Source organism: Gasterosteus aculeatus, chromosome 20, assembly GCF_964276395.1.
Source record: "Gasterosteus aculeatus chromosome 20, fGasAcu3.hap1.1, whole genome shotgun sequence".
Lineage (NCBI taxonomy): Eukaryota > Metazoa > Chordata > Actinopteri > Perciformes > Gasterosteidae > Gasterosteus > Gasterosteus aculeatus.
In genome coordinates, this window is record NC_135707.1 from 12123988 (window position 1) to 12149245 (window position 25258).

Sequence of the window (25258 nt, forward strand, 5' to 3'; positions counted from 1 at the left end):
CACACACACGGAACACAAAACTCATTTTAATTATTAGGTGTAATCATCCAACATGACTAATCAGGAAGCAATTTTATCTGCTTTCTATTTGGAGATAAACCCCTTTATAGCATTAATTATGACAGGCCTTCCACATCCATATTTCATCAAGATGCTTCATATCTATTGTGTAACAATTTCTGATGGTTGTGGAGATGCTGAGACAATAATTCCACATGTTTGTAATACCAAAAAAAAGACATTTTAAATCAGCATGTTTTGTTGTTGCAGAATAATTGCAGCATCTCAGGCTGATGTTTCCAGCAGCATGCCCTAAATGTGTTTTTTCAGTTAAATAGAATCGATTCACAGCAGGTCATCAACGCAACAGCCATATATCTTCTTTTGACGGCGATATAGGAAATACTGATCATCATTAAAAATAACAAGCAGCTTTTTGGAAACAAATTAATTTAACAATGCCTGTGCTACCTGGTCCGTGTCATCCAGCACACACACAGCAGACTGGCAGTGCAGATGTCCTCTTATCAACAAAAAGTTGCCAGCATCCCACGAGTCCACTGGGCATCCACAATGTGCTTTTGTGTAAAAGCCCAAATAAGACTTATTTGGGCTTTTGGGCAAAGGCTCCACTGCAGCCGCCAGTTAGATCAGCTGAAACGGCAGTAACTCTCTTGGGTCCTATAATAACAATAATAATAATAACAGAAAGCTATTCATTTTGAGGCTTACGATACAAAACGGTGTCAGAACTTTTTCAACCCGAGGCTAAACTGAGTTTATCCTACTCTCCTTTCACAGAAGCTAATGCTCATCTCATAATTAAGTCGATTACGATTTTGTAACGTTTAACCCTACGCATGCTCAACTGAGTATCATACAAGGACCACAAAGCAACTTCAGACATCCAAGCTAAAATGAGAGGATTGAATGAACCTCCGATTAAGCTGTATTCGTAGACAATCTGAAAATGGGGTTTTAATAACACTAAATTTGTTCAGATTGATACATTTTGAGAAGGATCGAAAGCCACCATGTTATCATATATCATGTTATTATGGTGTAGCTTTACAGAGCCAAAGGAAACACAGAACTCTCCAGTCGGTATGAATGTGCTTCTGAAGTTAAAGCTCCAGTTTGATATTCACGTGTTCTCCTCAAACAGAGCATCATGGGGAAGACATTAAGATGTTTAAAATGCCATTGAGGATACTACAATACAAAGCGTGAAAAACTCAACAGTCTTATTGGGAAAAAGCCAAAAGTCAGAAAGAATGCACCTGTGTCTTCTTCAAACTGTCTAAAAGTAAAACCGAATGAAAGTTTGATTGGAGGCATTTGTCTCCACGCCTGGAGTTTGGACAGCAGATGTAACAGCTGCTGAGTTTGGTTAAGTTTCCTGGATGACAATTTGTATTTGTAATTGTAATGTGAGCATCTGCATCTCTCAGGGTCTGCCGGGTAATAGTGGACCACAGGGAAGACAAGGGCCTCCTGGACCTCTTGTAAGTGTCTATAGTCTTTTTTTTTTTTTTCCTTCTTTCTTTTGTCTGACAGATCACGCAGATACATGAATCTGTTTCATTTCTGTCACTTTCTTTGACTTTCCCTCAGGGATCCCCAGGGGCACCAGGAGCTCATGGACCTGTCGGTTCAGCAGGATCTCAAGGAGATCAAGGACTTCCTGTGAGTTTTTATTTTGTTAAGAATTATATGAAAAAACTTTGGTGCTGAGTTTTGTTCTGAATCAAGGAGCTTGACTGAAATGGTTCTGAAAAGTCCACTCGAGAGCTTGACACAACTTCACTCCACCCACTTGAGTCTTTAGATGTTTTTCTCCCATCATGTCCGCCTAAATTTACAGAACAAAAATCTCACAGCTGCATTACAAAGTAACCGGTTTGATTAAATATGACAAACATTGTGGATTTTTTCCAACGCTTGTACACATTGTTTATTCTTCTCCTTAGTTAGTCCTGTTCTTCCGATCTTACTTATGTTGACTTTAAAAGCCTGGTATTGGACACAGTCCTCATGATCACGCATGTACCACTCGGTCAGAATTTAGCACTACTAATAAGCGTATCGCTTCAGATTATGAAAAACACCAATCATATAGTGTTTGCTCCGGACTAATTGAATAATGATTCATCTTTTGAAAACCAAAATAGGAAGGATTACCTCCAATTCTAGAAGTAAAGTGAGACGGTTTAAAAAGTCCTACAAAAGAACAGGAAAGATGTGCAAGTGTCAGAGAAGAATGCCCAGATAAAGATGTTGGCTTCCATACAGAAACAGGTGATAATGTGATGTTGGGGACAGCTAATCCAGTCTTGGGTCAGCTCTGCAGGCCAGAAGCAAAGTTTGGCTCAGAGAGGTAGAGCTATAAATCACAAAGCTCTCGCTCCCTTGACACACACATAAAAAAAACAAAAGGATGAGAGATCACATCTGCCTCATTACTAACACACAGAAGACACAGACACCCTGTATCCATGCATGCACATGCGGCAAACCAGCACAGATACACAAAGAAAAGCATATCTTGCTCTCCTGAGAAATAATCTCTTAAACATATTAAACTTTTAGTTTCAAAATTCACTTAAACATTAAATTGCTGATTCAGACGTCTTTGTGCCCTCTGCAACCCGTCTCCAGGTTTACAAGATTATACTTTCCTCTTAAACAAGTGGGCTTTTTTTTACCTGAAAGCAGCCGTAGAAATCCACAGGGACTTTTTTGCATTTTGTTGTACGTGTTGTAACTGAGCTATTTTGTTGAGGCGGACACAGAAGTTCCACACATCTGTCCTACTGCAATAAATAATTCACTGAAGAGCAGTGGATTTACACCAATAAAGACAATATAAGATTGTGAAGATACAGAGTGCAACACGAGTTAATGTTGCAGCATCTAATGGGAAATCCCAAACTTTAGATTTACGAAGCTTTTGATAATCTTAAAATGTTATGCTCTATTCATCAATGTAAATAATTATACATTTTCATAATAAGGAACATGGAAAAACAGGCTTAACAGATGTTAAGCTGCAGAATCCTCCTTGACAAGTTTGAATTTATCATTCAATTTGGTACACATTATCATATACCACTGTATAAACAGCCGGCCTCACAAGTCTCTCAAACAGTTCAAATAGCACTTTAGGACGATTGTGTGACAATGAGTCCAAGCATGTGATCATTGACTTGATTGCAATTTGACAAAAACAGAAAAAGAAAATATCTTCTTGAGATTGTTTGGCCAGTCCTTTCTGAGGAGCTATGCAAGAGAAAAGTCATAATCTTTTCCTTCTGCAGATGAATTGTAAAACATTTTGAGTGAGAAAAACACTGACTCTGTACTCTGGATCATTTCTGCATACGGGGCACAATAGGCTACATCTTTGATAAAATAACACAATTAATCCTATTCCTGTGAGAAATATCCTTGTCTTTTTCCCACTCCACTCAGGCTGACACAGTTGGATTTGGTTTTCCCATGTCACACTGTTAACACGGCAGACAGTTACATGTCCAGAAAAGACTGGAGATGCAGCCAGACACGCAGAGGAGGTCCGGCAGAACACATTTATTGCTGAGAACTGTGCTCCATTTCCGTGGCTGTGTCAAATGTTGGCACAAGCTTTCCATCGGTGCAGCGCGCACGCTGTACGATATGCCAAGCCTGCTCACGCAGTTTCTCATCGTTCTCTATCCATCAACCCCCTGAACGCCCAGCCAGTCAGTTGGTGGTCAAGGACATGTTTCCCCCCCAAGATAAACACGCTTTTATTCAAAAGCTGTAACAACATCGAAACCGATGCAAATCATATCAGCACGTAGTTCTGTGGCCAAGCAAAAGTTCTAGTCTTTTATTTGCCTGCGGATCACAATGCGTTACGCTGTGATGCATTGATCTGCTTTATGTGCATGGTGTGTGTGTGTGTGTGTTTGTGTTGTCATCAGATATAAATCTTTGTATTTTACAGTGTTGGTAGAAGCAGCAAAGAATCCCCCTCCAAGCCAAAGTATTGCATGTTAATGTTTGTGTTTTAGCGAACATACAAAAGAACCAGGTCTCAAACTGTCATATCAGCTGTTGGATCGGATCAGACAAACGAATGTGTAGTTGTTTGTGTAAGAGAAGCAGTATAAAGAAAAATAGGTAATGAGGCGAGGGCATTAAAGGAGGGAGGGAGACTATTTCTAGTACACATCCCATTTAAATCTGTATTCTCCTCCTGTGTTTTTATGTTCCAGGGTCCTTCTGGTACCAAAGGTGATAAGGGAGAAAGAGTAAGTCTGTAACCCCTGTTTAGAACAAATTATTTTTGCTGCTTCATTACACACTGGAAATATTGTTATTTTGCTGACTAAAAGAGTAATACTCACCAATACTTGTTTTGAGGATACGAAATGAGGCAACAACAAGATTCAGTCTTGTTTGTCTTTTGCCCCGAAATTCACTCTCATTCTTGTTCATTGCCTCAACCTTGTTTGCTGCAAACCAAATAAAATCAATGTCCATGGTTCAAATTTGTATGGATTAAAACTTAATATATGAATAAGGGGGAAAGGAAACGTTTAAAAAAAAAATTCCCAATGTATTTATAAGATATATACAGTAATCAGTCACATCATTCATAAAAACATCGATTCATCAATGCAACCTTTTTGATTCAAGACAAATCTATTATAAATATTTGAAACATATTACAACTCCAAATATCAACTCCATTACACAAAAGAAATAAGAGTGCAGTGCCAACTAAACAAATCAATATATCAATATATAAATGATATCCAAATTCCAATGGAATATTATTTTGAAGGGGCAATGACATAATAAATTCCCTCTCGAAATCAAATCAACATATTGACATCCCCAGCAGGGGCAAATTCTTTGGATAAACTTCATGTCTTCTTTTGCATTTTGCATTTTTTGCTTCCTAAATGCTCGGGGAAAGCTCCCGCAGAGCATAGAAGACGTCATTCCACATGGTTTCATGGGGTGTGTTCTGGTCCGTGTGACAAGTAGACTGAACTTTGAGATTAGGAAGAGTTTCGGAAGCCATTTGAAGTTATCAACTCAATACTATCTCTCCTCTCGGGTATAGAAACTAGAGCTCTTCTTAATATAAAAAATGGCCGACGTCAGACCTCACAGCCACTTATGTCAGCTATCAAATCCAATCAATACGATGCACTTAAATACTAAATATATTCAGTCTACAGGGTGACTGTTTAATATCAGACCATGAAAGCGCCATCTTTGTCTTCAGGGTGACGTGCAATCCCAAGCTGCTGTGCGTGCCATTGCTCGGCAAGTGTGCGAGCAGCTCATCCAGAGTGAGTAGGGAATATTTACACAGTTACACCAGCATGCTATTAAGGGCAATTGTTGAAGAGCTCATTCTAAATCCTTTCAAACCCTTCTCCTCGTTTTACTCGCGCAGGCCACTTGTCTCGCTATAACTCCATACTGAACCAGATCCCCGTCCAGGCAGCAACGTCAGTCCGAACAGTACCAGGACCACCCGGGGAGCCGGGGAGGAGAGGCTCCCCGGGCCCCCAGGGAGAGCCAGGGCCAGCCGGCAGGCCGGGCTTCCCCGGCGCCAGCGGCCAGAACGGGCTTCCGGGAGAGAGAGGTGAGGGAGGATGCGTCTATGAGCAATGGCCGTTATTCACTGGATGCATGACACATGTTGAGAGAAGGAGTGGCTCAGGAAAACTAAAGCTACTTGGCAATTTCCATACGTATATCTCTTATTCTCTTAGTAACATACTGACCAATCGGGTCGGGTCTAGTCTGCCTGCGCGTGTGAGTGAGGAAGCATTTCAGGGTTTAATGGTCCGCTCTTGCCACAGTGAGCCGGTTATAGTCTGTGATGTGAAGTCATAATAGTCGACAAATAAAGCGTGGAAATGGAGCATATATTTATAGGTATGGTTTACTAAGACGAGATTGGTATGGAACCTTTGGCTTCTCTTTTATTTCTTTTTTCATGGCTTTATTGCAGAGCTGACAGGAAATTAAGGAAGCCATTATTGTCCAAGAGGCTGTAGCTCAGTCTGAAGAAAACGTTCTTATTCCATTGGTACCTCCCCTTTCAGGATTTCTTGTGTGGAAAGGGGCTGAACACCAGGCCAAGTTTGGGCGAGGGACAACCAGCGTCCGAAATGAAAAACACCCTTAAAAGGGCCGCTATAACAATGATACAGATTGAGACATGCTAATAGAAATATTTAACCAACCAAAGTTTATCCTGATTTACAACATTGACAATGAGGTTTGCTCTGCGTGGTCTGGCTTGCTCTTCTTCCTCACAGTCGGGGTCAGAGCTCCGCTAAGTTCAGTCCAGGCCAGAAGGAAGTTACTTCAACATCCATGAAGTCATTCCCCTGCCACTCGTCTAGAAATTGCTTTTATGAGGCTTAAGTCTTCTTCACTAAAACTCGCAACCCACTCTCCAGACCCACATACTAAGTAAGCCTGCACGCATGGCGGAAAGCCGAAATCAGCCGTCAGGAAATGTCCAGCACGTCCAGACCTTTGATTCTACCCAATAAAAAAATCACATGCTTTGATGTTTTATTGGCTGAACTGAAACCAGAGTCGGACAAATATTATAAAAGATGAATAGCAGGCTTAAGAAAAGTAGACATGTTATCATTAAGTCAGATGGTTTATGTAAGTTTAACTCCAGAATGAGGAAGAAAGTTGTGATGAGGCTGAACAGATGAAACCATGTGCAGTTCACATGCTTTAGCGTCCAAAATATAGAGAGAGTGTGCAGGTCAGTAATTGTTGACAAAGTAGGACGGGAAGCGGCCTCCATATAGAAAATGTTTTGTATTTACTTCCTCTTTACGGTTGCAGTTGATTAAGTCGTTCATAAAAAGAACAAGTTTTTGTTTTAATCTTCGAGCCTCAAGTTATTTAAATTTTAAAAAGTAAGAAGTCCAGAGGAAAAATCGATAGAACTGCTAATAACTTTATAACCCAAAAGTTGTGGAACAGTGTTTTAATGTATCATCTATAACTATAGCTCAGATGAATGTTGTGCAATGATGAATTGCAGTATAATAGATGAAGGTATGAATTAGCATTAGTGAAAATGAGTTGTACTTGTCAGAGAAAGATGAGATGTGCATTTGAGTTTTATGTGCATCTCTTTGTGTCCTTCCAGGTCTTTTGGGTGAGAAGGGAGAAAGAGGGAGTCCAGGAATTGGAAGTCAGGGACCCCGAGGACAATCCGGACCTCCAGGTAAGATACTTACAAACCTATTCACATGTTGTGATGCTCAATGAGTTTGAAAAGCCAACTGAATCCGCATGTTGCTCAAATATAATTAGGACGCGCTGTAGCAGAATATTCTGGACATTTCTTTGTGGTGTTTTCGGACTGCAACCAAGCTGGAGCTAAAACATGAAGATGTTTTTTCCCATTTTGTACCCTCTGTAAACCAAAAGCAAAAAAGTTTCAAATATTTAAACAACATAATTGCACAGAAAGCCATTGAAATCTTCATCCGCGTTATTCTCTTGTTAAATCGCCGTCCGAGGGCAGCGAGCACGTTTTGGAGCGCGATGTAATTCGCTGTGTTGACTTCCCTGTGTGAAGTTTGGGGGTTCATGTTTATTATGTCAGTTATGAGATTCACTGTTTACTGTTGTGTGATCAACACTCACAAGCCACAGAAACTTTTCTGTTGTCGGATAACTGCCGAATGAATAATAACACTTCAATATATGAAAGAGGAAATGTTCCCTGAGAGAAATGTACCGGGCAAAGCTCTCCGTCTCCGTCTCTTCTCTGTGCTTTTCTGGAACATTTGTGGGATAACAATTTTAGCTCTTGGCAAATGAAACTGCCCTCAAAGTATTGATTTCATAGTTCAGCTGACTGCTGAAGTGAGTCCTGATGAAGCACTTTCTCTTGTGTAAAAAAAAAAGGCAGAAGCCTCTGGCTAAAAACGGTGTAATTTCTACTTTTACCCTGAGGCCATGAGCTATTATCTCCCTCATCCAGAAAGGACAATCACGTCTTTTCTGCCATGTTGTCACAGGAGCACAGAGAGGGATTTAGCGGAGATGGAAGAGGCGATATTACAGTGACAGGATGTGGCCCGGCACATTTTTTACTTTATTTTCCTTACCTCTCGTTCTCTGCCCTGGCAGAGTTGTTTTAATGAATATTCATTGGTGACTGATTTAATGCACTCGGCCTTCTTCGACGCCTTGTCCCCCATCCTCAGGCCTGCCGGGTGAAGGACGGACAGGCAGCCAGGGCCCCCCCGGGCGGCCCGGTAATACTGGAACACCGGGCAGGACGGGGAACCCAGGTGCCCCCGGGGCCGCCGGCCCACCAGGGTACTGTGACCAGAACTCCTGTCTGGGCTACAACGTCGGAGGTGAGCACTATTTGAACTCGCCTTATTTTAGTATGACAGGGTTTTAAAACAATATAATGTACTCGTGATGTGAATATGTATAGTTACATCGCAGTTGTTTTCAAACAATTAACTTCTATTTGCACCTTCAGCATACTGTGGAGCGCACCGTTATGTATTAATAATTTAAAAGACTTTATTCTTGCTAGTCTTGTCCTAATTTCTAAATGGAACCATTATAGATCAAAACAATATATATATTGTTACTTTTCCTGCAGAAAATTGTATCTAAAAGCACACATAGGGTCATCAGGTCATGTTCCTTAAACAAAAATACAATTTTGACAGGAAACTCTCCCCAAAACCGTCAAAACACACGTAATTATCATTTCTTTAGACTATCTGGGCCAGTATGTTCTTTTGCAACTGAGCATTGACTTGAATATCTTGCAGTATAAATTAAGAAAAGATGGTTTTCAACGGCATAGGTTAGTATGAAAAAAAAGTGGCAGTCTGTGAAGTCATGGAAGAGCCCTCACGTGGTGGGACGGCCCGTAGCCGACCCGTTAAAGTAACTGCTGCGAGTTCTTACTGAGCGGCCCGGGTTAGAATTCAACCCACTGCTCTTTGCCAATGGTCGTCCTCTCTCTCCTCTTGACGCCAATTTCACCGTCTGACAAAGGCAGAAGTGTGTAGTGTGAACATCGCAAAGCGCTGCCACGTCGTTGTTCCAGCAGCGGATGTTTGCGATATCCTGGATGGATTGCCGGAGGGGGGGGGTTTGATGGTCTTCTCAGCTGTCCCGACCATTCCTTGCAGGGTTTTCTGGTCATAGACGTTCCATCTCCTCACTGTAAGGCAGCTGCTTGTCCTCCCTGAGGAGCCTCAGCGCTGTGTCCTCCGCGCTCTTTATGAGTTGCGTCACATCAGAGTAAACATTAGTGAACTCTGTGCTTGGTTTGACCAGAGTTCAGTGAGATGTTTAAATAGAACGTTATAATATAGCACATGTTGAACATGTAAATATACAAAATATAGAACTTCATAAATAGTATAGTATGTTATAGTATGTAATTCAAGTGTTTGTATAGAATTCCTCACAAAATAGAATAGTATAAAACCATTTGTTTTTTGTATAAAGGTATGTTCTAGTATCTTGCAAGAATAATATGGAAGGTTATAAAAACTCAAAAGGTCTTTGAAATTGCATAAAAAAACACATTTGTGGTCATATAATTGGTCAAAATTGATATTAAGTCTTAACAAAGTTCATCACAAAATAAACTTTGTCATAAAAAATATAGTACATCACAAAAATGTCATTTAAAAAGCCACCAAAGGTTTAAACACTTTTTTTAATGTTATATTAGTCATAACAAATGTTACATGTCCACTAAAATTAAAGGTATGGACCACTTTGCATGTAATTAAAGCTGTTCACGTACTGGTTGGTTGATGAAATATTAAATTCTATTTTATCTCCATGTCAGAGAAATAATTTCTCAAAATATATTTCAACTTAACATATATTTTAGTGTTGCTGTATACACACTATTAATCACATTCAAATGAGTATTCATGGCGTAATGAGGTGCAGTTATTTAACATAACTGTGAATAATGACTGAGTCCGTTTTTGTCACAGGGGATGTTATGTGTGTGTATTCTCTGTACTCTCTGAATTCTGTGTTGGAAATCTTTATTTGCACTTTCTCCACTGCAGAAAGAGAAATATAGATTTGGCACACGTTCCTTCCTTGCAAAAGTTTTATTTGAATGTCTGAATGCAATAATAATATTTATACTAGCTAAATGTTTTATAAGAACCTCTCAGGGTTTGTGTATTTCCTTCCTCCAAAAGAGAGCAACGGATTTAAACACTAATGTGCAACCTAACAGCTGTGGAAGTTATGTTAGTGGGGATTCACAGGTTTAACTCTTTGGTTTGTTAGTGGGGATTCACAGGTTTAACTCTTTGATTTGTTAGTGGGGATTCACAGGTTTAACTCTCTGGTGTCGTTGGGTTTTCTTGCTCGTATGAGGTGTAAAATCTTCTTTCTTCCCCTTCCCTCTGTCTCGTTCTCTTCTGGACTGAAGTTCAACAGGACTATGGGAATGATTATTGAGGAACATCCTTCGACCGTCCTCTGCTCACCTTCCTCCGCTCTGTGCCCTTCACATATGACTACAAACTGAGAAGAATTGATAAATCATCCCTTTGTTCTCCATATTTATTGGAATGGTTCATTAATCGTGACCCCGGTGGTTAACCTCTAATCCCACATTTTGTTTCTCCAGAAAACAATTTCCTTATTCATTCTTGCTGATTCTTTTGCAAAATGATCTGGAATTTCTAAGGCGACTAATCTAACAAGCATCCATTGACTTTCAGTCACACGATGATTCATTGCCATGAACAGACAATGGATCCACTTCCACCATCAGTTAACATTCTTGATAGAATTTAATTGTTAATCTGGCTTCTTCATCATTTGACAGTCTGTGAGACAAAAACAGATAAGCTTTCCTTCCCCCACGACCAAACAAAACCCCATTAAGCTGCTGCAATGATGACCACCACTGATCTCTGTGGCATCTGTCCACAAACACTAGCGTACACAATGGTTTGCTGCTGCAGTCACTGATGGATCAGCTTAATAGGGATGAATTGCTTTGAGGCTAATTCGGTACGTTCATTACTGAACAACTGTCCATCTCATCTACTGTAGACTGGGCAACGGTTTGCTCCTAATGTTACCCAGATGTCATCGTTTTGGGGGGCAATATGGGGTTGAAACCAGATCTCATTAACCCACTTCACCACTTCACGTTCATTAACGTAAACCTTTGGAATCAAATGTACCTGTGCAACTTTTGACTTGTTTTTGTAACATTTCAACTGCATTGTTATTGCTTTTAAAGAAACAGTGTTAGCGTTCAAGGTGGTTCCAGTCCCAATGTCACCTTTCCAACTGTTCCCCAGTGGTGGTGGTTTTATGTCAGCTCCGGTGATCCCGAAACATTCACTCAAAATGAATCTAAATATTCCCAACACCTCAGTCCAACCCCTTCCTCACGCCGGCGTGCAGCCCCACAATCAGCCGCACAACCCTGCTGCAGAGGCTTATGACCATGGAGGAGAGGATGAGGAGGAGGAGGAGGAGGAAGAAGAGCAGGACCCCTATTACCGGGGTTACCCCCGTCAGTACTACCCCCAACAACCCTCCCAACTGGCTCACGGGCACAACGGTTACCACTCAAGCCCCACCCACTCCGAGGACACGGAGGTGAGGTCGCCGGGCATCGCCAGGAGGTTTCCACGTGGCGCGTGAACGAGGAGAGGACTTGTGAAAGGAATTATGGACACGCCTCAAGTGCTTGAGCCCCCGCACGCCACAACGTACACGCTGATGCCCATACATGGAAACAGATCACACTTTGCCCGCCCCCTCCTTGTGCATCTAGTGGTTTTCTCCACTTGGTGAAACAATGTAAATAGCTCTGTGGACTTGTACAATAACTCTGTAAAAGGGGTGTCTGAGAAGTGCCTGATCTATGTTAGCATCGTCCAGTCGTAATGTAAAGGTAAGATCAGTTTTTTTCCCGCCTCACAGCTGATTTCAGGACTACGCCCTTCTCTCTGTGTGAAGCTGCATGTCCCCTTTGAGCCAAACAAATGTATTACTTTCGCAAACATTTTATTTTCCATTCAGAACATCTAGCTAGCATCCCACTTTGTGGACCAGGTGCGTTCTGGGTTTTAATACTTGTGATGAAGAGAAATCGGTGTCGTTTCCCCGTATGTTTTGATTTTATTGTTCTTACGCAAAGTTGGGCCTGCTCACTGTGGAAGCTGTCTAGTCACTGGTCGACCTCTGACTTCTTGCTGGAATGAGACTTGAATCCAGTTATTATGAAAATCCCTCTGCTGCTTCTCAGTGAAACCAACAAGGACTGAACCACGAGGGTTCGCGTCACCCCTCCTGCACTGCAGAAAACAAGCACTAAAGTAACTGCTAGTTCAGCTGAGAGCTGGTCCTGGTCTCCTTTGGATTGAAAAACTGTCAAGCTTCAACAAATTTAATAAGAAATGTGTCTTGCCGCAACGCCCCTTAGTACAACATGAACTTATTTATTTTGTTTGCTTTTATAACCAATAAATCTGTATTAAACTATAAAACGTGTTTTAGGTTGTTTGTTTAATTTTACTAGATTTACTATGGAAAAACAATACTTGACAACCGCCGGTTTATTAAATTGTTTATTAGCCTATTTTACAACTTACACAAAAGACATTTTTACTTTCACAACTATGGAATTTTTGAAACCAAAAGCAGGATCTGCTCTATTCTTTCATGGGCTGGATCTGATCAAGTCATGGTTGTATAAGCTGAAGGAAAAACACAAAATTAGATTTTCTCTGATTGGCGCTGAGCCACTTGGTGTCAAGCTGATTGTGACTATTTGAGATGTACTGTCGATTGTAACACGACTGTCATGACAATGGCATCTAGATTATGGGTCGTGCCTTCCTGTCCAAACATTTTACCTAAAACAGATTTGTTTTAAAATGATAACATGCAAATCTCATGAAGGACACCTGATTTTGAATTATCACAAATACAAATACAATTAAGGATTACCCAAAGTTTTGATCAGGTTGGAAAGACTTGCCTTCATTTCATCTTGTAGTCTTCAGGTCTAGGGAAAGAAAACACAACACATTAGTATGGGGAATGGGAATAAAAAAAACAATTACGAGGAAAAACATGGAGAGAAAGTGACAGATGAGAAACCACGCAGATCTTATCTGGGTTTATTTTCTTTCTTAAATGAAACCCGGCACGGCATCCTTAGTGTTTTTTCCCTTTCATTTTGAGCTGAGATTGCAGCAGACAGATATTATCAGAACCTGCTGCATTGGTTTTGATACAAAATAGAAAAATGTTATCAATTGTAAAAGCTCTGCTATCAGCTTTAGCAGAATGTTTATGTTGTCAATTTTCTGTAACTGAACAGTGTGTGTGTGTGTGTGTGTGTACTAATCTTTTTCCTCCAAGGTGTTCTGAAAGAATATTAAGTATGTGTTTAATAAAAGGTAACAATTGAATCGCCCTCGATGACCTCAACACACACACACGCACATATTTGATCAGTAAAATGAATAAGACCGACTGGGAGTGAATATCAACTAGGCTAAGGCCCATCTCTTAAATAAACCCGGATTAGCTTGACCTTGGTGATCACGCGGTGACGGGCCTGAGCACACGCACTGATTGGCTGAGAAGATTTGGCTAGTAAACAAAAAGAAGTGGCTCATTTATCTCACACACACACACACACACTGACAGCAGTGCGGAACGTGCATTTAGCTAGACATGCTGTTCTACGCACGCACACAGAGGGCAACCAAATGGAGACCGTGAATCCACAGATAGCTATCCATGAAGGGATTTCCCTTCCTTTATTAAAACCAACGTGGGTTTTGTTTACTTTAAATGTATTTGAGATACTGGTAACAGCATCGTAGAGAAGTACTGTCTGTAGCTTTAAAAGATCAACAATCCATATTAAAATAAAACGTCTTATTCTCCTCCTGCAGTAACGAACCATGAAGATTTCTACGGTCGCCTCAATACAACAAAAGGTGGAAGACATTTGTGCTTCACATCATTGCAATAACATTTAGAAAAATTTCTATTTTAGAGGCAACAATTTGTCCCAATGGATTTTCAACGGTAACTGTCTGATTTCCTGAAAAATCTGCTCTCTTCATTCTCCTGCTTTTAAATACTGTGAGTACCGTTGCCAAGACTCCCTCCAGCTGCGTTGCAGTGACTATAGTTTTATCACAATATTTCTTTACTAATTTTGCCTAAATAATGAGAATTATAATGTCCAGCATAGAATTAATGGAAATACCAAACAAGCAAAATAAAACTGCATGTGCATTATTTATCAAAGTGTGACAGCAGTAAACCGCCACACAGGGTTGAGCCAAGACGTGTAAATCTCTCTCCATCGAATCACTTCATCTGTTTTCACAAGGACGGAGCAGTCAAAAAATAGAGTGTTGAGTGACTTCTCCGACCCTGATCTGGATGAAGAGCTACGGGACGGATGGCTGGATGAGCAGGTGGAGGAGAGGCCGGTCACAACGATGTTGACTACAGATGAAGCCGGAGAAAGGCAACAGGGGGACATTATCATGATCGGCCAACGAGGGGTCACGATGTCAGCCCCATCTCCAGACAGAAAATACTTCACTCAAAAAGTCATGAATACGATTATGCCAAAAAACAGATGGGTGAGCTCTCTCACGCCGCACGGAGGAAAGTTGTTTGTAAGTGGTGGAAAATCAGTCTCCTTTCCCAACGTGACATTTTTTCATTTATATTCAAATGTTGAGCTAGACCGAGAAAAGACAAACCTGAAGTCTTTGAGATAGTTTCTGTTAAACAGTACAGATAGGCTCTGTTATATGTGTCATGCAACGGCCTCAATTTAAAAAGCTTTCAGGAAAGATCACATGACACTGCAATACGCAACCTTCAGAGCACAAAACAGCAAACCCCACAAAAATGTATGTACAGTAAATAAAAAATATAGTGGGAAAAGAGCCATGTATTTAGGTACTAGAACTGTGTGCAAGACAACTGTAATCACACAGGAGCAGCAACCTTGCAGGTTTTTAAGGAGAACCTATTTTGTTCAATCGAGTTGCTGCTCGTCCAACAGCCGGTGTTTGTTCTCTGTGCATCATCGCATGCCACCATTAACACCACAGCAACGTGAGGTTTGTAGTCATGATGAAAAATGTTGCATCTTAAATTTTGTAACTGTCCACAAAAAAGGGTTTTCAAGCATCTCCGAAGTCAAGTGCACCATTTTGTTGCTTTCAGTTGATAAACCTGAATTTATATATGTATATACATCTCAGGTTTATCACTCAATTTATTTTTACAGCTCTAACAGCAGGATTGACTGAATTATTACAAATGATGAAAAGGTGTCAACTAACATTACTTTAAGACAACTACCGTCCCAAAGGCTGGGTGGTATGTGTGCAGAAGTACAAACAAAGTATTTAGATCAACATCGCCCTCCTTTGGCTGTTCCACATCACTACAAAAATAAAACGTGTGTTTGTTACTCATTATGGTGCAAAGGAGGAACTAAATTGCTAAAACATCTTATTTAGTCAGACATTTGGAGTTAGCATAAAAGTAAACAGTCATTACCTGTTTTGGTTTCTTGAATTTGAACATTGACCCTTGAATAATGTGTAACCCTTTACAATAACCCCCCCCCCCCAATGCCTGTGTGTGCGTGGGCGTGTGCGTTTGAACATACGGTGTCCACAGCCTGGGGAAGGCGTCGATCTCCTCCTGCGTGTACTCGCTTAGTCTCCTGGGGATTTCTCTGGGCTGCTGCAGCTCCTCCGTTATGTTGGCTCGGATGTCTTCTGGCAGCTCCTAGTGAGAGGAGAACAGAAAGGACTTTGAAATGTATGAAAGTGTGTGAGGAAAAGTAAGGACATGATAAATAATGTAGAGGACATTAACATGGAGGAAAAATGTGCTATTCTGCTTTCAGAAACAAGCAAGCAACTGTTCCGGAACTGGTCCGAATTATAAATGTGACTGCGGACATTCACAAGGCTCAGGAGGCCCATCTGTTTGTAATTAGGGAAGGTGATGGTGGATAATAAACCTGGATCAAAAAAAACAAAACACAGGGATTCGACTTCCCTCACCTCGCGTAGTACATTACAAGTCCAGACAATCTCATAGTGTTCTCGTGCATGGATACAAATGACATCCGTTTAATATTTGGGCAAGCCGCCCGGGTCAATTAACAGCCCATCGAGCCCTTTTTCGCTTCAATTTTGTTTTAGAAGCGGTGATGTGTGTCACATGTTGTGGCTCACGCCAACGTCCTCCAAAGACAATCACAACTGAGTGCTACCAAGTGCTCGCAGGTCACCGCATCGAGGACGCAATGCAAGCTTATTCGAAGAGGGACGAGGCGACAGGTTGACACACTGATAAACACATGGAAGCATCTAGGTACATAATTATCATTTTCTTATTCACACATCCAAAGAGCAAAATAGCACGTAGAGGCGCAAAACTGGACTTACGTCATCGGGAAAGATGTGCAACCGCTGCATCATCGTGCGGCGTGCGAGATTCCTCGGCAGCATGCCGTAAACCGCTAACTTTACAATCTGTTGAGAGGAAGCACATTTAAAGCGTACGGACACTTCTGACATACAAATAATACAAATAAACGTGCTTATAGCAACCGTCACATACTTTTTCACATGTTTTCTAATATTTGCTTCTAAAACTGTGTTTCTCATTATGAGGCTCGTCGCACGAATGTAAATTTGACTTGGAGGGAGTTACAGGGGTGAGATGTTGGACAGAAGGATTGGAGCGAGATGTTGGACTGAGGCTGCGCTGCCAAATCATTCATCTGTCCAATTCTGTTTCTCCCTCACCCACCCTCTGATCTTCATGTTAACTAGACCACCATCCGGAGACACGTCTGTGGTTAACGGCGGGACTTAAAAGCCAACATTCGACTAAATGTCCCTCCTGGTTTTGCAAACTACAGATTAGAAACCTATTCACTTCACGCGCATTGTTTACAGCTTAGTGTTAGATGTTACTCCTGCTGGTTGCATTCATTCTTCCTCGATCTTACAAGTGGTGTTTCCTCTAGAAATGTATCCAGTGTCATAAACCTGTGTTTGTCACAGAATTCATTTTCTGCAATAAACCAAAATTAAATGGAAAAAGCCACTGGGAATTAGACAGCAGTGAATCAACATAAAATACAGTTCACATTATCATTGTAATGAAGGAGCAGATGACAGATAACCCAGTCATAGATTTAGTAGAGCTCTTTGGAGCAGAGGAATGAGCCATTATCAGGATTTAGCTACACACAATATACTCTTTGGGGATCATGTCCATCCATCCATCCATCCATTGTCAAACCGCTTATCCTGCACACAGGGTCGCGGGGGGGCTGGAGTCCATCCCAGCCAACTTCGGGCGATAGACAGGGTACACCCTGGATTGGTCGCCAGCCAATCGCAGGGCGACACAGAGACACACAACCATTCACACTCACATTCACACATCTACGGGCAATTTAAAGTCCCCAATTAACCTGATCCCCAGAGCATGTCTTTGGACTGTGGGAGGAAGCCGGAGAACCCGGAGAGAACCCACGCAGACACGGGGAGAACATGCAGACTCCACACAGAAAGGCCACTGGGCGGAATCGAACCCAGGACCTTCTTGCTGTGAGGCAACAGTGCTAACCACCACGCCACCGTGCCGCCCGGGGATCATGTCATTAGTTAAAAATACACAAATTAACCAGATTTATCCTTTCGGCTCATGGGGGGCTGTTTCTCTCTCTTGTGACAAAGACACTTTGCTTTGAAATGCAGACGTCAATGGTTAGCGGTTCGTCATATGCATTTGTATTCCCATCAAGTTCTAAATGTAATGATCACTGTGTCTGCAACCCAATGAAGAATCCCCAACCCTGAAACCATAAATATGCAACATAACCAAACCCCCCAGCAGGTGTCCTTGAACTGACATTCTTTTATAGAGTTTGAGAATGCAACCCTGTAAATTCACTGTGTATCCCTGTTTGCTGCACTTCACATTAATATGCATGAGCTGCATGTGCGGAGTGATGATGTCTAACCACAAAACACCTTCTCTCTTTCTCTGCATGTGGCAGAAGAAGAAATGAGAATAATCTCAAGGAATGTGGGCTAAATCATACAGAGAGAATATGAGAACGTGGCGGTGGTATATCTGAGATTTTAGAAAAATAATGGTACAAAATGGAGAATATTGGTTGATGACACTTACAGCTTTTGGGTCTTTTTGGTGCAGCTGTGCAGCTGTGACCTGTTTGAACCCACCTGGATACCTTTAGAGAAAAGGAAAACCTGTCAGTCCGTGTCTCTACCAACTTGATTCAAGGAGGCCATTAAACAGTCAATGAATAAAAACAGAACAGAAAATTAATAACATTCTATTTTTTGTTTTTGATGAATCAATTAAATATGAATCTGTTTGTGCCCCTCTTCAAAATGTTTTTCTCTTTACCACAAAAAAAAAATTTAATTGGCCACTTGTAGAAAACAATAGTACATTTTTAATGCTTTTTAGCAGTCAAGGGATATTAGAGCATTTAAAAGCGTCGAGAAATACTAACCAACCGCAATGCATAAAGTACTATGTAGAGGAACTCCATTTTCTTTCTGAGTGGCACTCAGTGGAAATACAATAAAAATGGACGGGCAAAGTGAAGTATAATGTGGTTATATAAAAGCCTGCACTTACCCCGTGTGTGATGAGTAGACCTTCTGCTCCCATTTGTTTCCAGAGAAAGCTATGTGCTTGGTGTTTATAACTACTACATGGTCACCACAGTCACCTGGAGAAAGTTCAGAAAACATCTATTTCATGGATAGTTGTAGAAAGTATGAAAAGGAATACGTTTAATTCAACACAGGCACAGGAAGCTAAATATTCATCGAGCTTATGCTCTACTACTGACATCGTGTGGCCATTCTATTCCAAAACAAGCTTAAACTAACGATGACTGGATTGTTTACTGAAAGAAGAGTATTTCATGCGGAGTGTGAAGGTTCTACAGGTAGTGATTACTTTATATGCGTGTGTGTGCTTCAACAGATTAGACGTCTACTTACTTAGTGCGTGGTAGATGGGCTTGTGTTTCCCCTGCAATCTAACAGAACACATGGATGCGATCTTCCCGGGGGGCTGCTGTCTGGCATCGATCAGGAACCAGGAACGAGCGAAGGTCGCCCATTGCTGAAAGACGAACGAGGCAAAGGATTTGTTGAATAAACTGGCATGGGACAAGCACATGTTTGTTGGTACGAGACAAAACAACAAAGCTTCAGCTCGGACTCAGATATACGTATATTTTGCCACAAGCAACCGTTTCCAAATCATGTCTCGTGCAGCAGTTTCATTGGTTCTGCCCTACAACAAAATGAGTAATATTAAGGGTTAGGATTAGGGAATGTGGTTAGAACAACGACTTACAATGAGGCCCTGCATATACTATTAAACACAGAGAGTTTGATCATTTAAGATGTGTGAATGAAGGGAACGCTTTTATTATTCTGGTTGTTTATCACACTTTTTTTATTTCTTGCAGGTAAAGAAAAGACTTCCACAGAAGATACACCGGTTTGTCCTGAGTTCTAACTCTAGCGCCAAGCCTCCATCCCTACTCAGGTACTTTAGAGCTGAAGTTTGATGTTTAGGTCACAAGCAACTAGAGCAAGGAGGAAAACAGGAATCTTCCACTCTTTCATCAGTTTTACTGAAACAATGGCTTTTGTATAAATGAACATACCCCCTGGTCTGTAGGAGTCTGTACAATTATTTTGGTGGCGAATGAGTTTCCCTATTGAGGATTAATGAAGTTCTCCAATCGAATCTAATCCACCTGCTCAGTTAAAACATTTTCCCCTTTCCTAAAAAATAGAAAGCACCTGAAAGACAAAGATACGGTTTTACTATATTCTCAGCTCAACAACAGCCTCCTTGATGAGTGTTGAGGAGACGCGGGATGCACAAACTAACTGTGTGTGTAACATGGCATCACTGTGATGTTCGTCCTGCAATCAAACTGCCACATTGCGCGTATTCAATGTAACTTAACGTTAGCTTCTTACGGAAATTTGAGCGCTAATGCTGATATATGAAAGTTTAACACGGCTGACAAAAATGTTGGTTATAGCGCTTGTTGCAAAACAACTGCGTTGGGTTATACAAATGTGACAATCCACTGGTTAACGTTAACTAACGTTACGTTCCTAGCTAACGTTGGCCGTTACCACATTCACATACTTGCACGCTGGTTGCTAGCAAACATAAGCAAGCTAGCGTTATATTTATGCGTTAATTGAATCACAACATTGGGACATTCAAATCTGAAATACATTATGTAATCTGTACGATTACCTGGGCAGATCTGGAGAAACTTGACATTTTTATAAAACTACCAGAACATCATCAAAAACATTTGACCCTCAGCTCATGAGTAGCGGTCCGTTCGTTATTTCTTCTCGGTCAAAACACGAATTGAGACCTTACTGTTCCTATGCTAAAGGTTAATCTATATCGAGCTTGTGTAGCGAGTAATACGAATTCATAGATACACACAAGCCATTCACTCACTCACGAAGCTCATAAACACCTTGACATAATTGCTTAATGGTAATTGTTTGGGCATTTGTTTGATTTCTTTCGAACCACAGTTTCTACTCGGTCCTACTTTGACGTCGCACCTCAACGTCGTCACCAAACTTCCTTCCCACCAGAAAAAAAAGAGAGCGGGGAAATTTGACAGTCGCCCACTATTCCAACAAAGTAACTTTAAGGTAGTTTATGAAAGTATATATTGGTATTGAAACAGGAGTTTGTTCATTAAAACGTTGTCACCCAGAATGAGAACTCTAGAGGAGGTGCAGGCCACTCTGCAGATCGCCAAACTGAAAGAGGAAGATCTACAGAAAACAATTCACTGTCTGTCCTTCGGGGAAAACGTTTCCTCAGCAGACTACTGCCTCATGGAGCTGGATGACACCCTGTGCAAACACATCCAGGCCGGGCAGAGGTAACGTTTTAAAATATATATTATAATATATATGTGAAAGAATAGGCCTATGTGGTGTGAAACACACCGACATTAAGGGTATTGTTTAGTGTGTTTTGACTGCCCACAACAATCCAAAACTTTCATTTATAATAATGGAAAAGGAATATAGTTGGCCTCATCTGTTATTATAAATTTACGTTTGAATAACCTAATCATTCTTTTAGAACCTGGTGAGTAGTGTGCAGCCCCCTTTTTCTGTCACGTGACTCAAATGATTAACGTCGTTGAAGATAATTGAAATTGATGTGCTGTGAAACACGATGCATGTGATCGATGCAGCATAACTAACAATGATGTGCACTTTACTCCGCAGTCTAGTGATTCGAGGGGACGCGGACGAGCGAGCGGTGCTCTGTAGCGGTGACAAGACCTACGATTTAAAAATAGCAGACACGTCCAACCTGCTGCTGTTTGTACCAGGATGCAGAACGCCGGACCAACTAACCAACAGCCAGGAAAGCTCCCATTTGGTGCACACGCAGGTATGGAAATGAGAAACTTGCCTGGTGTGCTGCAACCACCCACACAAAAAGACCCAACCTTCCGTGTACAGATGTTGGTCAGTTGATGCAATAATGACCCTTGTGTACTAACAATACCCTCATTCTGTTATAGATCTGGGGGTTTTGTAACAGCTACTGGGAACTGAAGAGACAGCGTCCAAGGCTGAAGAAACTGAAGGCGATTTTAATGGAGAATCCTTATGAAGGACCGGCTCTAGGGGGGCAAAAGGAGAATACAGAAAACAGGGTAAACGCCAAATGTATCATAACGTCCTTTAGGTCTGTGTTCATATGTATCGGGCTTATCGGATCTTCATTGCTTTAAACGTTGCTGTGAACAACACCAAAATAACCGTTACTTAACTGAATGTTAATTGTGCCCCTCTTTTAGATTTGGTTATAACCTTTAGTGTGTGTTTGTCTGTTACCAGTACTCAATGCAGGATCTGTTGGACAGGATCCAGTCCAGCCAAGACGAGCTGAAGACCCACTTAAAGACCATCCATGCTTGCCAGATAGATGGTAAACAATTACTTTTTTAAATGATAAAAACATGTGTACTAATTGTTAATATTTAGTGCTCCTGGGCCGTACATCGCAGCAGACATGATGCTTTTATAAATACAATCTCTCTATTCTTAGCTGTTCTAGCTCAAATATATATTTTTTAAAAACGACTGATTCCTGATTTTTCGAGCTGCGTCCTTCCTGTCTTTCAGGCTACTGGCGTGTGCTGGACTTTGACTACGAGATGAAGCTGCTCGGTCATGTTACTCAGCTGGTAGATTCTGAGTCGTGGTCCTTCAACAAGGTTCCCCTTCAAACCAGTCTGGAAGAGTTGGCTCCACTGGAGCCCAAGTAAGTTAATGACAATGATGCTCATGCAACAGGAAAAAAAGAAACAAGGTTATATTGACTTTCTGAGCATCTATGATGCACCTTAAAGGTAACGTCTCTTCTCTCTTCACAGAGAGATGATTGAGCACTGTTTGGACTGTTATGGGAAGCGCTTTACTGAAAACGGTAAAGGAAAACAATCTCTGAAGACTCAACTGACAGATCTTGAGTTTAAATTACTGAATTGCTAGAATCCATCAAAATAATTTCAAACATGAAACTAAGCTGCACTAACATCTCTGTATGCTTCTACCTAGACAACGTTTTTTATGCACTGCACGAGGATAAAGTATGTCAAAGCACGGCCTTACTGCTGCTGCAGAACGCTGTGAAGTTCAACCTGAGAGAGTTTCAAGAAGTCTGGCAGCAGAGCGTCCCAGAGGGGATGAGCACAAGACTAGAACAGCTAAAGGTAAGCCTGTTTCTCGATGGTCATCGACTCACCTTCTCAAACTTCAAACTAAAGTTCCTCTCATGAATGCAGCTTCGTACCATTCATGGTTATTAAAAGTCATCCATGCACTTTGTGTTTGTTTTATGCCAGTTTTCATTTCTGTACCAGCAGATTTAATTTGCATTTACTTTGGATCTAGTCTGAGTCAATTTGAAGAGCCGTCTCAAACGAGCTGTAGATAATCATGCACTCGTAGTCAAGGAGTGACTTGGCGCAGATGTTCTGATTTGCGTTGCAAATGTTTCAGAGTGTCGCGTTGGTGGACCGCGCCTCCCGCCCCGAGACCATCTGCCTGCTGCGGGTGGAGGATCTGTCTGAAGACACGCTGGAGCGCTTCAACCACCTCTTCACAATCCGAGAGAAATGGACAGAGGAAGACATCACGCCATACATACAGTATGTGTCATCTATTCAGGACATCAGTGCCGTGTTGGATGCAAGAACCCTGCAGGGTACACTGCAGGAAGTAAACCCAAAAGTTCTTTCTTTAGCTATTTGATTGATTATAATGTGTAATTCCTCCACCCTCTACTTTGTTTAGGGACCTGTGTGGAGAAAAACAGACCACCGGAGCTCTACTGACCAAATATGCTCGATCTTCAATGCAAAATGGGATCAAGGTGTTCAATTCCAGAAGGCCTTTGGCTACATGATCATGTCAATCATTACCTTTGAAAAGGATTTCATTATGTTTATTCTCAGTGACTGTTTCAAAGATATTATACACAATTGTTCTTAAAAATGCATTGTTGGCGTTGTCTATTATCTTACAGCAACCAGCTTGCTGGTAAAGTGTAGGATGATTTTTTTTTAAAGTACCGGTAACTAAACGAAATCTTTTTTGAAGTTGTTTTTCTGTTAAAAAAAAGTTTGTAAAATGACATTCCATTAACAAATTGGTGTTTTTGTTTCATCCTTCAATTTTATTTAATTTACCGGGTATGGTTACATTTTTTTTCATTTCCAACAGGAACATAAACTGACCAGGTGCTGCCCTGCAGGTTGTCCACATGGTGGTGGTCTATGTGATATATTCAATATGACCTCCACACAGTGGCAGGTTACAACAGCATGTGCTGGCTGATATGAAGCAATTATCATACTGACAGAAAAATCAAATGTAAATAATCTCATCATTGACGAGGCGTAGCGTTCCAGCTATCTGAATGAGAATATTTTCCTTTCATTACAGTAAACGGACTGTTACACAAGGTGTCACAATTGGCTCTGGTCATGTTACCATTTGTATATTTTTATGAGGATAAATATCCCCAAAGAGCGCAAATCACTTTTTCCCCAGTCGTTGCTTAACTATGCATTCTCACTTATGCGTTTTTAAGCAATAGGCTGAACAGGCGGTAAGTATTTTACATACTGCAGCCTAAGCACAAACTGAGTAAAGCCTCATTAACACGTTGTTGTTGCCATTTCGTGTTCTTGGATTTAAAATATTTTCATGAGAACCAGATGTTGTTATACAAAGTGATTTTTTTTTTGTCATAATACAGCATAGAACATAAAAATCACCTCGGCTCAATTTTTCATTGCTTCATTACCAGCTGGTAAAACACGTTCTAAAAGTATATAATCGCATCAGTTCACAAAGCATTAAAAAGAAAGAGCTCTCCAGACCGGCTGTTATAGGGGTCAAATGTGTACCTTTATTTTAAAACAAGCATTCAGATAATCCAAAATCTCATACAGAAGTTCTAGAGCGAAGAATCTTGCCAAAATGTAATCATTTTCAAACAGAACACTCATTTACTCGATTCTGTTTCTAAGGTTAATACAGATCGGGCCTAGATTGAACTGGGCCGTGATGGCTTGTCACAACCGATTGTGTCGGTGGTGCATGTGTGTGACTGAGAGTGTTGAACATCCGCAGACTGTTTCATTACCGTCTGTGTGTGAGTCATCGCTACTGACTCACAAGAAGGCCTCGACAGACGTGATCCTACTCACACATGTGTGTGTCTGAAGGGACTTAATCTATATATGCTGACTGACTCACCCTGACATCACCGCTCAGGGGTGCTGACTCGCTGAGTTCGTTGGGTAGAGAGGGATCCCAGTGTTGTACGTGTGTGTGTGTGTGTGTGTTTTGTATCCACTGCATTGAATAGCAATGTATGCCTAAATGATTGATTCTCTTTACTTCCTTTCATTCGTATGAGCTGTTCTTTTCTTTTTTTTGGACTTCACTCTGCATTATTCACTTCTCTTTTTCCCTTCCATGAATTAGATATGTATGTTTCATTTGTCATCATCTTCCTC

At 41.1% G+C, this 25258-nt stretch overlaps 3 protein-coding genes across 7 annotated transcripts in view; 2 read left to right on the plus strand and 1 right to left on the minus strand.

The window, feature by feature from the left end:
- The window catches only part of LOC120810076 (collagen alpha-1(XIV) chain), an 88495-nt gene extending 75923 nt beyond the window's left edge, over positions 1-12572 (plus strand). The window contains 8 exon segments of the mRNA XM_078095299.1: positions 1452-1505; positions 1615-1686; positions 4260-4295; positions 5282-5348; positions 5456-5647; positions 7190-7267; positions 8259-8414; positions 11453-12572. Of these exon segments, the coding sequence (XP_077951425.1) occupies positions 1452-1505; positions 1615-1686; positions 4260-4295; positions 5282-5348; positions 5456-5647; positions 7190-7267; positions 8259-8414; positions 11453-11724 (927 nt within the window). The 3' untranslated portion in view covers positions 11725-12572.
- On the minus strand, positions 8566-20744 carry mrpl13 (mitochondrial ribosomal protein L13). 5 transcript variants are annotated; one of them, XM_078095298.1, is made up of 8 exons: positions 20434-20698; positions 19146-19269; positions 18775-18868; positions 18298-18358; positions 16536-16622; positions 15746-15867; positions 13067-13093; positions 8566-9300 (listed from the first exon to the last, which is right to left on the minus strand). In XM_078095298.1, exons 1-7 carry the CDS (start codon positions 20458-20460, stop codon positions 13069-13071), a joined length of 540 nt encoding a protein of 179 aa, XP_077951424.1. In that variant the 5' UTR covers positions 20461-20698; the 3' UTR covers positions 8566-9300; positions 13067-13068. The 5 variants fall into 5 exon arrangements, with proteins under 5 accessions (XP_077951424.1, XP_040020311.2, XP_040020310.2 ...); XM_040164377.2 differs by lacking the exon at positions 8566-9300 and adding an exon at positions 12640-12782 and having other exon boundaries at positions 13036-13093; positions 20434-20744; XM_040164376.2 differs by lacking the exon at positions 8566-9300 and adding an exon at positions 12640-12782 and having other exon boundaries at positions 20434-20727.
- dscc1 (DNA replication and sister chromatid cohesion 1) lies at positions 20730-24507 on the plus strand. The gene is made up of 9 exons (XM_040164360.2): positions 20730-21088; positions 21444-21612; positions 21746-21880; positions 22065-22155; positions 22353-22491; positions 22604-22656; positions 22788-22942; positions 23232-23380; positions 23526-24507. Exons 1-9 carry the CDS (start codon positions 20919-20921, stop codon positions 23635-23637), a joined length of 1173 nt encoding a protein of 390 aa, XP_040020294.2. The 5' UTR covers positions 20730-20918; the 3' UTR covers positions 23638-24507.
- The last annotated feature ends 751 nt before the right edge of the window (positions 24508-25258 follow it).

Bases quoted from the DNA above. Each gene is read 5' to 3' on its own strand.
- mrpl13 (XM_078095298.1), bottom strand. From the start codon at position 20,460: ATGTCAAGTTTCTCCAGATCTGCCCAG. The intron at 18,869-19,145 runs GTAAGTAGACGT...AACTTTCTCCAG, and splicing joins GCCCATCTACCACGCACTAA to GTGACTGTGGTGACCATGTA. The intron at 15,868-16,535 runs GTAAGTCCAGTT...TCCTCTCACTAG, and splicing joins TGCACATCTTTCCCGATGAC to GAGCTGCCAGAAGACATCCG.
- dscc1 (XM_040164360.2), top strand. From the start codon at position 20,919: ATGAGAACTCTAGAGGAGGTGCAGGCCACTCTGCAGATCGCCAAACTG. The intron at 21,089-21,443 runs GTAACGTTTTAA...TTTACTCCGCAG, and splicing joins CACATCCAGGCCGGGCAGAG to TCTAGTGATTCGAGGGGACG. The intron at 22,657-22,787 runs GTAAAGGAAAAC...GCTTCTACCTAG, and splicing joins GAAGCGCTTTACTGAAAACG to ACAACGTTTTTTATGCACTG.